General features: G+C 35.9%; 1 protein-coding gene and 1 long non-coding RNA gene across 2 annotated transcripts; both read left to right on the forward strand.

The window, feature by feature from the left end:
- Window positions 1-281: 281 nt before the first annotated feature.
- LOC143609052 (uncharacterized) lies at window positions 282-6,947 on the forward strand. Its single transcript, XM_077083919.1, has 7 exons — window positions 282-1,853; window positions 1,946-2,002; window positions 2,604-3,575; window positions 4,682-5,575; window positions 5,776-5,925; window positions 6,244-6,350; window positions 6,524-6,947. Exons 1-7 carry the CDS (start codon window positions 282-284, stop codon window positions 6,945-6,947), a joined length of 4,176 nt encoding a protein of 1,391 aa, XP_076940034.1.
- A 36-nt stretch (window positions 6,948-6,983) lies between these two features.
- Window positions 6,984-12,695, forward strand: LOC143609043 (uncharacterized). The gene is made up of 3 exons (XR_013149364.1): window positions 6,984-7,122; window positions 7,236-7,348; window positions 12,255-12,695. It is a non-coding gene; the product is annotated as an uncharacterized LOC143609043 (long non-coding RNA).
- The last annotated feature ends 225 nt before the right edge of the window (window positions 12,696-12,920 follow it).

Consider the following 12,920-nt stretch of genomic DNA (forward strand, 5'->3'; position numbering starts at 1 on the left):
GAAATGTTTCGTCTTGGAGAGGAAGTTTAGTAATTGGCTTGGAGAGCAAGTTAAATAAGACTATAAATAAGGAGTCTAAGTTATTGTTTTTTGTGTCAAGAAGTCTCTTTTCTTTGTAAGTCCGTGAAGTTCATTTGATTATATAAAAAGAGTTGAAGTGAGTTGTCACCCCAATATCTCATGTTTGTTTGTTTGATCCGTCTAGGCCAACAGTTAATATATAGATGCTTTGATAATTGATCCCATTCATACCATTTACTTGTAGTCGAATCACCCTTTTAATGTCTTCACACGAAGAGTATGAACACTTAAAGATCTCACTTAAAGAGATACGAGAGGCCACCAACGATTTTGCTGATGAAAATCTCATAGGACGAGGTGGATTTGGTAAGGTTTATAAAGGAAACCTCATGTTGGCAGGACAACAGACGGATATCGTTGCAAGGATGTTGCACTATGATTATGGCCAAGGAGATCTTGAGTTTTGGACGGAGATCATGACGCTTTCTGGTCTCAAGCATAGAAACCTGGTTTCCTTTGTTGGGTATTGTGATGAAAAAGGCAAGAAGATCATCATAAACAAACACGAGTCCCACGAAAGTCTTGATAAATATCTAAAAGGCTCGGTTCTCACATGGTTGCAGCGATTGAAAATATGTGTCGGTATTGCACGAGCAATGAATTACATCCATTATGATGCTGGACGCAATTACAGTGTCATACATCGTAATATCAAGAGTTCAAAGGTTCTATTGGATGACAATTGGGAACCCAAATTATCGGGTTTCGAACATGCCGTGAGAAATACAACTGAGCGAAGACATCGTCTTCTCCTTGCTGAAATTATTGGCACGATAGGATACGTGGACCCAACATATGAAAAGACTGGATTTGTAACCCATAAGTCGGATGTTTATTCTTTTGGAGTTGTATTATTTGAAATCATGTGCGGGAGGAAAGCGTTTATTTCAGTTGAGCAGGAGCATCGATCATTTCAACTTGCTAAAACAGATTACAAAGAGGGAAAGGCGGATGTGGATAACTGCCTATCGCCCTCACCATCTACCGACAAACAGCCATCTTCCTTTACCAATGCGAGACCACCTCCGCCTACCAATAAAATACCGAAGTTTGGAGATTGGGATGATTGGTCATTTCATGACGGACAGCCGCATTCATTTGTTGACGGTCAGCCATCCTCATTTGGCCTGGCTGGGCCGTCCTCCGCTAAATCAGATAAACAATCTAGCCCCCCAGTGCCAGCAACAACGCAACCGTTGTCGCCTACCAACGTAAAAAAATCGTGGTTTACTCGTGTATGGTTGTCGTTGTCTAATTGCATAAGGTCCTCACAATCTACAGACATAGAGCCCTCTAAAATTACCAAAGCACGACCGTCTTTATTATCAACTGCTCAGCTGTCTTCGTTATCAACTGATGAGCAGATCAACAGAATTAGGTCGCCCCACCGTGCAACATCCTTAACAGAGATCAAAAATACCTACAAACCGACATCGTCACCTGCCAACACAATTCTAAGAAAATCATACTCCTCAAAGGAGCAGGGTTTTGCACTACAGCCCTTATTTACGATGAAGAGACTTGATCAGTACTTGCATACTCCATACCAGGACTTATTGGCTCAATTGGCCAAATCCCATTATGATGAGGAAAACCTTGATGATATAATCGATCCAGCTTTACGGGAACAAATGGACCCAGAATCTTTTAAAATCTTCTCAGAAACAGCATATAACTGCTTAAAGGAGCAGCGAGCACAACGCCCCAACATAGATCAGATACTCAGAAACCTTGAGAACGCGTTGAAATATCAAATGAAACAGGAAAATCTCGTAAGACCATCCTTATTCTTTTCTTTCATCATTTACAATAATAATTAATCTGCTTATTAATTTGTTTCCCGTCGATGCAATTGGTATTAAAGGAGCACCCAATAGTTACTTCTGGTGAAGTTCAAGGAACATCATCCAACCGCTGGAAGGTAAATTAACTTCTTTTAGTAATTGATATTGTTCAACATAAACTTGTAAGATATTATCAATAGAAATTTTAGCTATTTGTTACCTTAATTAGATTAATTTCGTTTCCCGTTATAATTGTGCTCCACCCTTATTCTTATACTAGGATATAGCCCGTGTAATACACGGGTGGTTAAAAAATACAACAAAAAAGTTAAATTTAATAATATATGTAATAATATACCTTATGGATTCATAAGATATAAATAATGATAAATAAAATGTTATAATTCATAAATATCTAAAAATCCCTCATTTAATACAACATTTAAAGTTACATTTGTAACTTTGTTAGTAATTATATAAATAGTAATAGTATTAGTTAGCATCCTAGTTGACTACTCTAGTTGAATGGCATGTGGAAGAACAGTTTTGCTTTAATAGTAAAGGTAGATAATGGAAATTAATTATTTTTACCAAACTACTCCCTATATGTTGATACCACATTAAGAACTTATAAGTTTGAAATACACTTTTTATTTTCACGCATTTATACTAATCACGAAACAATAGTTATGGTTGCAAGACTCTTCTTTATTATTTTGCTTAAAATGCATGTTGCAGGGAGAAAACTTGGAACACTTAAAGATCCCACTGACTGATATAGTGTTGGCCACCAAGAATTTTACCAAAAGATACCTTGGGTCAGGCACTTATGGGAAGGTGTACAGAGCAGAACTTGAGCTACCAATAGAAGACAAAGGGGAACTTTCCAGGAAATGGAGAACTGTAGCTATCAAATGTATAAGAGACAACAAGCATGGAAAAGAAGGGTTCATAGCTGAAATTAAATTACTTACTAGTTGTAAGCATGACAATATAGTCCCTCTTCTTGGCTTTTGTGATGAAGGTAAGGAGATGATCCTTGTCTACGAGCATGCTTCTAATGGTAGTCTTGATAATTATTTGGGAAACACTAGCAACTCGACTAACCTTACTTGGGTGCAACGTATAAAAATTTGCGTTGACGTTGCACGTGGATTGAACTATCTCCACACAAGGGTGGAGGATGAACAAAGGATAGTTCATCGTGACATAAAAAGTGGCAACATTTTGTTGGGAAAGAATTGGGTGGCGAAGATTGCTGACTTTGGACTATCAAGATTCCACCATAACAGTGAACAATCAAAAAGTCTCTATACAGAAAAAATTGCAGGCACAAAAGAGTATTTGTGTCCAGAATATATGAAGACTGGAAGGTTGAAAAAAGCAATAGATATTTACTCATTTGGGGTTGTTTTATTTGAGATCTTGTTTGGGAAGCTTGCGAATGATCCAATTTACACCGCAGAGGATGAATACGGAATTGGACAGGTTGCACTACGGCGTTTTGAAGAGAAAACAATACATGAAATGGTAGATCCTAAAATAATGGAAGAAGTAGATGAGCTTGCGTCTACTCTACATAAAGGACCGAATCAAGATTCTTTGAGAACATTTTTGGAAATTGCATATCGATGTGTGGCAATAACTCAAGACGAACGTCCCTTGGCGAATGATATCCTTGAGGAGCTTCAGAAAGCATTATCATTTCAAGTAAGTTTATGCATTTCTCTCAGTTAGCAACTTAAAATTGGTTGGTTTTGTTGTCAACGACCCTCTCTATATGCATACGTGGGTCAAGTTATTCTACAAAGGGGGGCAAAAATGAGAAGGATGAGAAAGATTTGTAGCCACACAAAAAAAACCTCTCAAAAAAATAATGAAAAATTAATAAAAAAAATCATAACTCAAATTTTAATACAAAAACAAAAAATGTAAAAACACAAAAATGTTTCCACCGTCTTCCTCGTTCTCAAAAAAAATGTTGTGTGAAAAAAATCATTATGTCTTTTTGTTTATCATTGTGTTTATTTTCCTCATTAATTGTGTCTTTTGTTCTTGACATTGTCTTTTTTTCTTGATATTGTGTTATATTAGTCAACATTGTGTCATATTTTGTTTGGCATTGTGTTATATTTTGCGATCTATTGTGTCTTTTTTTGTTTATCATTGTAGTTCATTTTCGGCATTGTGTCTTTTTTCTCGGCATTATGTCTTTTTGCGTTTTTTTTTGGGAACGGGAATGACGGGGGAAACATTTTTTGTTTTTTAATTTTTTCGCATTTTATTTATATATTGAGTTATGATTATTTTATTATTTTTTTTTAAATTTTTTTAGGGGTTTTTTGTGTGGCCAATAATCCATCTCACACTTCTCATTTTTGACTCTCTTTGCATTGTAACTTTACCCATGTATATGTATAGGCATATGTATATGAATTCATGTTTATGTATATAAGATGAGGGTCATTTCAGAATTCCTTAATAATTTAGAAACTTAACCAATAATTTAATTTATTTTTTTTGTATATTAATATTATTTGGAAGTAGTTTTGCCATTTATTAAATGTAGTTACATATACGCACACATTACATTACCTATTTTATAAGTTGAGAACTGCATAAGCAGTAGCACTTGGTGCTTTATAGAATTAGTTGGAAAGAGAGAAGAAATACTTTTAGACTTTTTTTCCAAAAGTTTGGCAAAGTTTGGGGATCTTGTTTGAACACACGAACAAATAAATATATAAGCACAACAACGAACTTAATATACTCAAGAACTATATATAAAGTTGATTTGAGTGTTTAATGAATCGCAGGAAAACAATAAGGACACCCTTCAAATGTCATTTGAAGAAATTAAATTGGCCACACAAAACTTCCATCGCGAGAATATGATTGGAGGAGGAGGATTTGGAAGGGTATTTAAGGGAGAAGTTATACGCGGTAATCAACTTACCATAGTTGTTGCAAAAAGGCTGGATAGGAGTCAAGGCCAGGGAGAACATCATTTCTTGACAGAGCTGGAAATTCTTTTTGAGTATAAACATGAAAATATCATAGGTCTTGAAGGCTATTGTAACGAAAATGATGAAAAAATCATAGTTTATGAGCATGCGTCTAATAGAAGTCTTGATATGCATCTTAACGATGTAAGTCTCACATGGAGTAAAAGGCTCAAAATATGCATTGATGTTGCGAGAGGGCTGGCTTTTCTTCACGGTGGTGCTCCAACAAAAGAGATGGTGATACATAGGGACATCAAAAGTGCCAACATTCTACTAAATGCTGATTGGAACGCAAAAATATCTGATTTTGGGTTATCGGCAATAACTGCAATAGACCAGGAAGTCATAGGCAAGCTTGTAGGCACAATTGGCTATGTTGACCCTGTATATGAGATTTCAGGTTTCTTCACTGAAAAATCTGACATTTACTCATTGGGAGTAGTTTTAACTGAGATATTGTCTGGGCAATTGTTAGTGCCCAGCGCTAAGGATTATGATCAGCAACATGTAAGAACAATCCTTAAGCACGTCCATGAAGAAGGAAAACTTGGTTTGATCGTGTTTGATGGCATAAAGGAACAAATTGCTCTGGAATCATTGTCTGCATTTCAAGCGATTGCTAGTCAATGCTTGGATAGTGTTAGAAAGAAACGACCAAGAGCAGAAGAGGTGTTGCAACAACTTATCAAGGCGTTGGAATTTCAAGTAAGTTTTCATAATTGTACAAATGTGTCCGTACATCAAAACTAGAATAATATGTAAATCAAAAGGCACCAATAAATAAAAACAAGATAAAAGTAAGGTGTCTAGTTTGTCTAGAGTCCTTGTTTTGGATATTCCATAGTTGATAAATGTTTGGTTTATGGCATCAAAATATGAGTTTTAATTATCTAATTATTATGCAGGAGGATTATGAAATATGGGGTCCTAAATTGCCAAAAGACTATGAGGAGATAATCAAATTGTCAAAATCTTCAGGAGTCTACTATACCACAAAGAAGAAAGATCTTTACAATATGTTCTCTAAGGGAATCCTCCTTCAAGATGACAAAGTGGTATTTGCATGCTATCTCTCAGATTTCATTTCTTTTGACTTCGTATTTTCTGCATTCCATGTTTCTTTTCCTTTCAAAAAAATTAGTAAACGATTACACCTTTTTGGTGTGTGTTAACTTAATAATTCACCTCATATTTCCCGGGTCAACATGTCAAACTAGTTTTGATTTCACCTATATATGCTGTGTGCCAGCGGTTTTATTACACCGTATCTTGAGATAATATGCTTGCGATATATTATCATGAGGGATGTCCAAACCATACATGTTTTTACTCTTTATACACATTGAGTTTAATTTGTTTGTTTTGCATAACAGTTGTTTTCACTAGGAGGTAGTGGCGGAAGGAATGAAATGATATCATCAACAAAGTTTTCATATATAAATCGTAGTCTACATACATGGAAAGTTGTTCAAGAATCAAGGTCTCTGTGTGTGTGTGTGAGTGTGTGTGTGTAGTCACGCACCTCACAAGATTAGTATTTAGTGACTTGTTTTCTCATAGATTACGTGTTAATCTCAGAAAGTTTGAACTTCGGCGGAACAGTGAAAAAACTCAGTGACTAAGTTATGCTTTATAATCTTGTAATGTGTGCAGGTTCAAAAAAGTAGCGGAGATGTTAGATATATCGAATCTAATGATCAAAATCAAGACAAGACCTCAACTTTTATCTCAAGTTACCGTTTATGGGGTCCATTTAGTCTTCAAATTTTCTGATTCAAGAAAATTTTCAACTAAACCTATGTATGTGAACCTTAAGTACACAAAGGAGAGTGAAACCTTATATGCATATTTTGCAACATGGAGAGACAACGACTGGATGATGATTGAGTTGTGGAGATTCTTAAATAACAAGGAAGATCCCGGTTTTAAGTTTATACTAGAGAGCTTCTCACCATATGATTGTGGTGATTGTCCCATCTATGTTGAAGGCCTTGAGTTTCGAGCAATTGATGATGCAAGTTGCAAAAGAACTTTGTTTTCGATTCTAGTACTATTTCCTTTGTTAGATATTTTATGATATATACTAGTTTATATAACATGGTGCAACAATTTTTGTACAGGTAAAAGAAATCAATAAGGTGCAGGAAGTCCAACAAGTCTTGAAATCAAACTTGAATGTAGATCAGGAGCAACCATTGTCAACTAATTTTGAAAAAACAATTAAAAAATCTATTAACTATGGGAATAAGAGGGTACTTTTTTTCATTTTTTCAATTTCTAACAAATTCATCTTTAGGAAAATTAAAAAAAAAATAAAAAATAAAAAACTATAAGTTCTCAAGAAATCAAAATCTTTGATGAACAGTTTGCACTAAGTGAAGTTAATGGGAAGAAGCATTTGATGCTTTCGGTGAAGGAAGCTCTGCACAACTTCTCTAATGTGAAGCTTTTTACTTCAAAGCCATCATCTCAGTCCAGGTTAATACTCTAACTAACTTCTTTATGTTTCTTATTGACCTCCATTATTTGGTCAACTATGCTTATCCAAATATTCCAATTTCCAAGCTTGCTAATGAAAAATCAGCTTTGATAATTTGAAATGCTATTTAATGGTATCAATATTGAACAAATAGAACAAGTAATTGATTGAAACAAGGCTTTTTGATTGATATTGAATAGCTGCGAGATTGCATACATGAATGAAAAATAAATTCTCTTAACTAGAGAGAATTACAACGGATCAAACCATAAGACTCGGACTCAACTAGAAGACCAAATTTATAGCTGAGTTATTCAAATTAAAAATAACAAACTTAAAAGATAACATTAAACATAGCTTTGTTTATTATCGTGCATGGGTCATTTTTTAACACCCTCCCTTGATCCATGCTCATGCTCCATTAATCCAAGCCAATGCCTGAAGTAGACAAACTTTTCTCGAGTCACAGCCTTGGTTAGAACATCTGTCAACTGATCATTAGTGTTACAATGTTCAAGTCTCACCTGCTCTTGATTGACCATTTTCTTATAAAATGATGCTTTAGCTCAATATGTTTTGAACGACTATGCATGATAGGATTTTTACTTACGTTGATTGTAGACTTATTGTCACAAAACATCACAGTTTCTTGATCTGGTGGAAACCTAAGATCATTTAAGACTCTTCTCAACCAAATAGCCTGACAAGTAGCCGTGGTAGAAACAATGTATTCTGCCTCTGTACCAGACAATGCCACTGTTGATTGCTTCTTAGAACTCCATGATATTGCACCATTACCAAGTGTAAATACATTAGCAGGAACACTTTTCCTATCAACAGCACATGCTGCCCAATCACTGTCTATATAGCCAATCAACTCTATCTTGACTCCTCTTTCATACCACAAACCATATGGCAAGGTTCCTGCTACATACCTTAGAATTCTCCAGGCAGATACAAGGTGTATTTTTGAGGGTGACTGCATGAATCTAGCCACCACACTCACCGCATAGGCAAGATCTGGTCTAGTGTGAGTTAGGTAGATCAGGCCTCCCACATGGCTTTGATAAGTTACCTCATTTACTTTATTAGCCTGATCTTCCAAAGCAAGCTTGTCATTAGTATTCATGGGGGTCTCTTCGGTATTACATGTGACCATTCCAAACTTTTCAAGTAAGCTTCTTGCATATTTTTCTTGTCCCAAAAACACACCATCTTTGGATTTATAAATCTCTAGACCCAAGAAGAACTTAAGGAGCCCCAAATCAGTCATTTCAAACACATCTTTCATTCCACTCTTGAACTCTACAATAAGGTTAGGAAATGGACTTGTGCAGATTGTATCATCAGCATACAGACAAACATAAATGACCTTATGATTACCATCATTCTTAACATATAAGTTAGGTTCATTATCACTTCTGAGATAAAATATCCATCTATCTTGCCATACCAAGCCCCTTGGAGCTTGTTTGAGGCCATAAAGTGCCTTCTTTAGCCTGTATACATGATCTTCCTTGTCTTCCACAACAAAATCTTGAGGTTGTTCAACATAGATCTCTTCAATTAAATCACCATTCAAGAAGGCTTGACTTAACATCTAGTTGATGTATGTACCAACCCACTTGAGCTGTAACACTTAAGACAACTTTGATGGTTTCAAATCGTGCAACTGGAGCAAAAGTTTCCTAACAGTCTATACCCTATTGTTGAGAGTACCCATTTGCAACTACCTTGCCCTATGGTGTAGGACAGGCCCATTATCGCCAATTTTAGTCTTGTATAACCACTTCAGATCCACTAGATTCTTTCCAGGTGGCATCTTTACCAAATCCTAGGTCATATTTCTTTTAATGGCTTCCAATTCTTCTGTCATGGCATGCTACCATTCTTTTTTACTGAATGCTTCTTCAAAGTGCATAGGATTAGTTGCATTTAAAGCAAAATGACAACTGTAGAAATCTTTATCAACATTAACCTTCTCAACATTATCATATACTTCATTCAACCCTTTTGTTTTAGGAGGATAGGTTGGGGTGTAGGTGTTATCCTGTTGTGATTCAGGTATAACATGAACAGGTGAGGGTGCAGTAGAAGCTGTTGAAGAATTTATTAGGTTGGGATTTGGTATAGAGGGAGAGTTTGTATTTAGGCTATTTAGAGTGTTTGTAGTTAGGCTATTGTGAGGTAGAGGTGATTTAGGCATAGGGTGGTTGTGTGATTGAGAGGGTTCATCTGTAGGAATTGGGAATGGATTAATAAAGTTGGCTTCAAAGGTTTGGGATTGATATTGGCATGTCAATTGCCATCTCTCCTTTTCAAAAACTTAACATCTCTCCTGGTAATAAACTTTTGAATAATAGGATTATACAATCTGTAACCTTTACTTTGGGTTGAATAACCTATGAAAATACACCTTTCTGATTTATCATCAAGTTTTCTTCTAAACTGTGAAGATCATGACATCAAGTTTTTAGGTAAGCTTCTCGCATATTTTTCTTGTCCCAAAAACACAACATCTTTGGATTGATAAGTCTCTAGACCCAAGAACTTAAGGCGGCCCAAATCAGTCATTTCAAACACATCTTTCATTCCACTCTTGAACTCTGCAATAAGGTTAGGACATGGACTTATGCAGATTATATCATCTACATACAGACAAACATAAACATCATTACTACTTGATTCAGCATCTGTTAGAGCCCGCCATGAAAAGTCTCTCATCATCTTCTTGATCAGATTCATTCTGTGTAGCAACCGTTGCTACTGGATCATCATTGTACCAACAGTCATTTTTATAGTGACCATGCTTGTTGCAATGAGTACAGTATGGAATCTTAGAATAATCTTTAAATCTTCCACGGCCCCTTCCTCTCATAGAAAGGCGACCCCTACCTCTAAAGGAGTTGTTTCTTTGTTTGCTTGATTCCTGCATAGTTTGTAGGGCATGCTCGTCATTCCCTTTTGATTTCTTAGGCGTTCTACTGTTTATCCTTTCTTCTTGAGACTGCAAACACCCCACAAGTTTAACAGGAGTGAGAGAAGCAAGATCATTGTTTATTTCAATCAAAGGTACTACATAATCAAACGTGGGAGTAAGACTACGTAGTATTATGATTATGGTAATCATAAGGTCATTTGTGTTTGTATGTATGTAGATTATATAATCTGCACAAGTCCATGCCCTAACCTTATTCCAGAGTTCAAGAGTGGAATGAAAGATGTGTTTGAAATGACTGATTTGGGGCTCCTTGGGTCTAGAAATTTATCAATCCAAAGATGGTGTGTTTTTGGGACAAGATAAATATGCAAGAGGAGTCAAGATAGACGTCATCTAGAAATTTAGTTTTATCATTTGAAGTCGTGATCTTGACTGTCCCTTTTCCTTGAATAGCTAATTCCTTTTTGTCACCAAGCTTCACACTGATCTTGAAACTTTCATCAAGTTGAGTGAAGCACTCTTTAGCTCCTGTCATATGATTAGATGCCCCTGAGTCCAAGAACGAAAGGTGAACATCATTACTACTTGATTCAGCATCTGTTAGAGCCCGCCATGAAAAGTCTCTCATCATTTCTTGATTAGATTCATTCTCTGTAGCAACCGTTGCTGTTGGATCATCGTTGTACCAACAGTCCTTTTTATAGTGGCCATGCTTGTTGCAGTGTGTAAAGTATGGAATCTTAGAATAATCTTGAAATCTTCCACGGTCCCTTCCTCTCATAGAAAGGCGACCCCTGCCTCTAAAGGAGTTGCTTCTTTGTTTGCTTGAGTCATGCATCGTTTGTAGGGCATGTTCGCCATTCCCTTTTGATTTCTCAGGCGTTCTACTGTTTATCCTTTCTTCTTGAGACTGTAAACACCCTATGAGTTTGACAGGAGTGAGAGAAGCAAGATCATTGTTTATTTCAATCGATGGTACTACATAATCAAACTTGGGAGCAAGACTACGCATTATTTTCTCAACAACAACTCGATCAGCAATGATTTCGCCATAGGCTCTCTTTTGGCTCACAAGTGCCATAACACATCCGAAATAGTCTCCAATGGCATCTCCTTCTTTCATGAAGAGGTTCTCAAAATCACGTCTAAGGTCTTGAAGTTTGATACCCTTGACTTGTGAATCGCCTTGAAATTCCATCTTTAAAATCTCCCACGTCTCTTTAGCCGTTGAGGTTGCAGCAACGCGAGAGAATAGAGAATCATGCACTGCTTCTTGTATTATTGCCATAGCATGTGCATCCCTCTTTTGAGCATTCTTTAGTTTGCCTTGATCTTTTTCAGAATCACCAACACAGTCTTGTACTAGATCCCACAGATCACGTGATTGTAGTATCGTCTTCATACGGATGCTCCAATACTCATATCCCTCTCCTTTGAACACAGGGATTGGAGTTGGACCTGAAGGTAGGATGTTGGTTTGCTCGGCCATGAAAAAAGGGTTAGGGTTTTTTTTTTTATGAGGATTAGGGTTTATTGACGAGGACAATTGATCAATATCTGGTGCTCTAGTACCAATCTGATGGTATCAATATTGAACAAATAGAACAGGTAGTTGATTGAAACAAGGTTTTTTGATTGATATTGAATAGCTGCCAGATTGCATACATAGGAATGAAAAATAAACTCTCTTAAATAGAGAGAATTACAACAGATCAAACCATAAGACTCGGACTCAACTAGAAGACCAAGTTTATAGCTGAATTATTCAAATTAAAAATAATAAACTTAAAAGATAAACATTAAACATAGCCTTGTTTATTATCGTGCATGGGTTATTTTTTAACATTGTTTTACTGTGTTATTGAAAAAAATATCGGTTGAAGAAAATTTCATTTCTTGAGTCTAATTACTTTATTTTTAAGAAGTATGTAATGAACGAATCACTTGATATATCATAAATGCAGATTCCAAGAGGTGATTGAACTTTTACCACAGCAAATATTTCGTATCAATTGCACGATTGAAAGTCAAATGTTGTCACAAGATACAGAATATGTGTGTTACCTTGTATTCAAGCTTTCAGAAACATGTCACGGGTTGCATTGCCCGGTGAAAGTACGAGATGTACTCCACCAAGGGAACAAAGAGTATGAAATTCTTTACTTTATACCCCCAAGCCCATGGAATACACATGACATTACTCGGGTTCCACAACAAAGGGAAGATGGATGGATGGAGGTTTGTGTCTGGAAATTTAACTCAAACCATCAACTTAAAAATGACCGTATCCTTGTGAATTTGAAATTCACAAGTTACGAAGGAACTATGTCTGGTCTTATTGTATGTGGTGTCGAGTTTCGGCCAGTTTAATGATAAAAATATGAGATTACATTGAAACCGAAAACTTCAAAACAATTGTGTATATCATTATTTATGCTTATAATCATAATTATAAAGAAAAAATTATTAATATTTAAGTATAGAACTCTGTTCATCCATTATTCAGGTTGCTGTTAAGTACAAGGTAGTTAATTTGGTTACCCATGGCTGTTAATATTGTTGCAGCTATCTATTATTACACTTATATCCCCTGTACTTTTATATTTATAACAAAATATGGCATGAACATG

The sequence above is a fragment of the Bidens hawaiensis genome, unplaced genomic scaffold (genome assembly GCF_021521415.1).
Source record: "Bidens hawaiensis isolate Kalapana, Puna unplaced genomic scaffold, B.hawaiensis_p1.1 tig00419488_1, whole genome shotgun sequence".
In the NCBI taxonomy this organism is placed as follows: Eukaryota; Viridiplantae; Streptophyta; class Magnoliopsida; order Asterales; family Asteraceae; genus Bidens; species Bidens hawaiensis.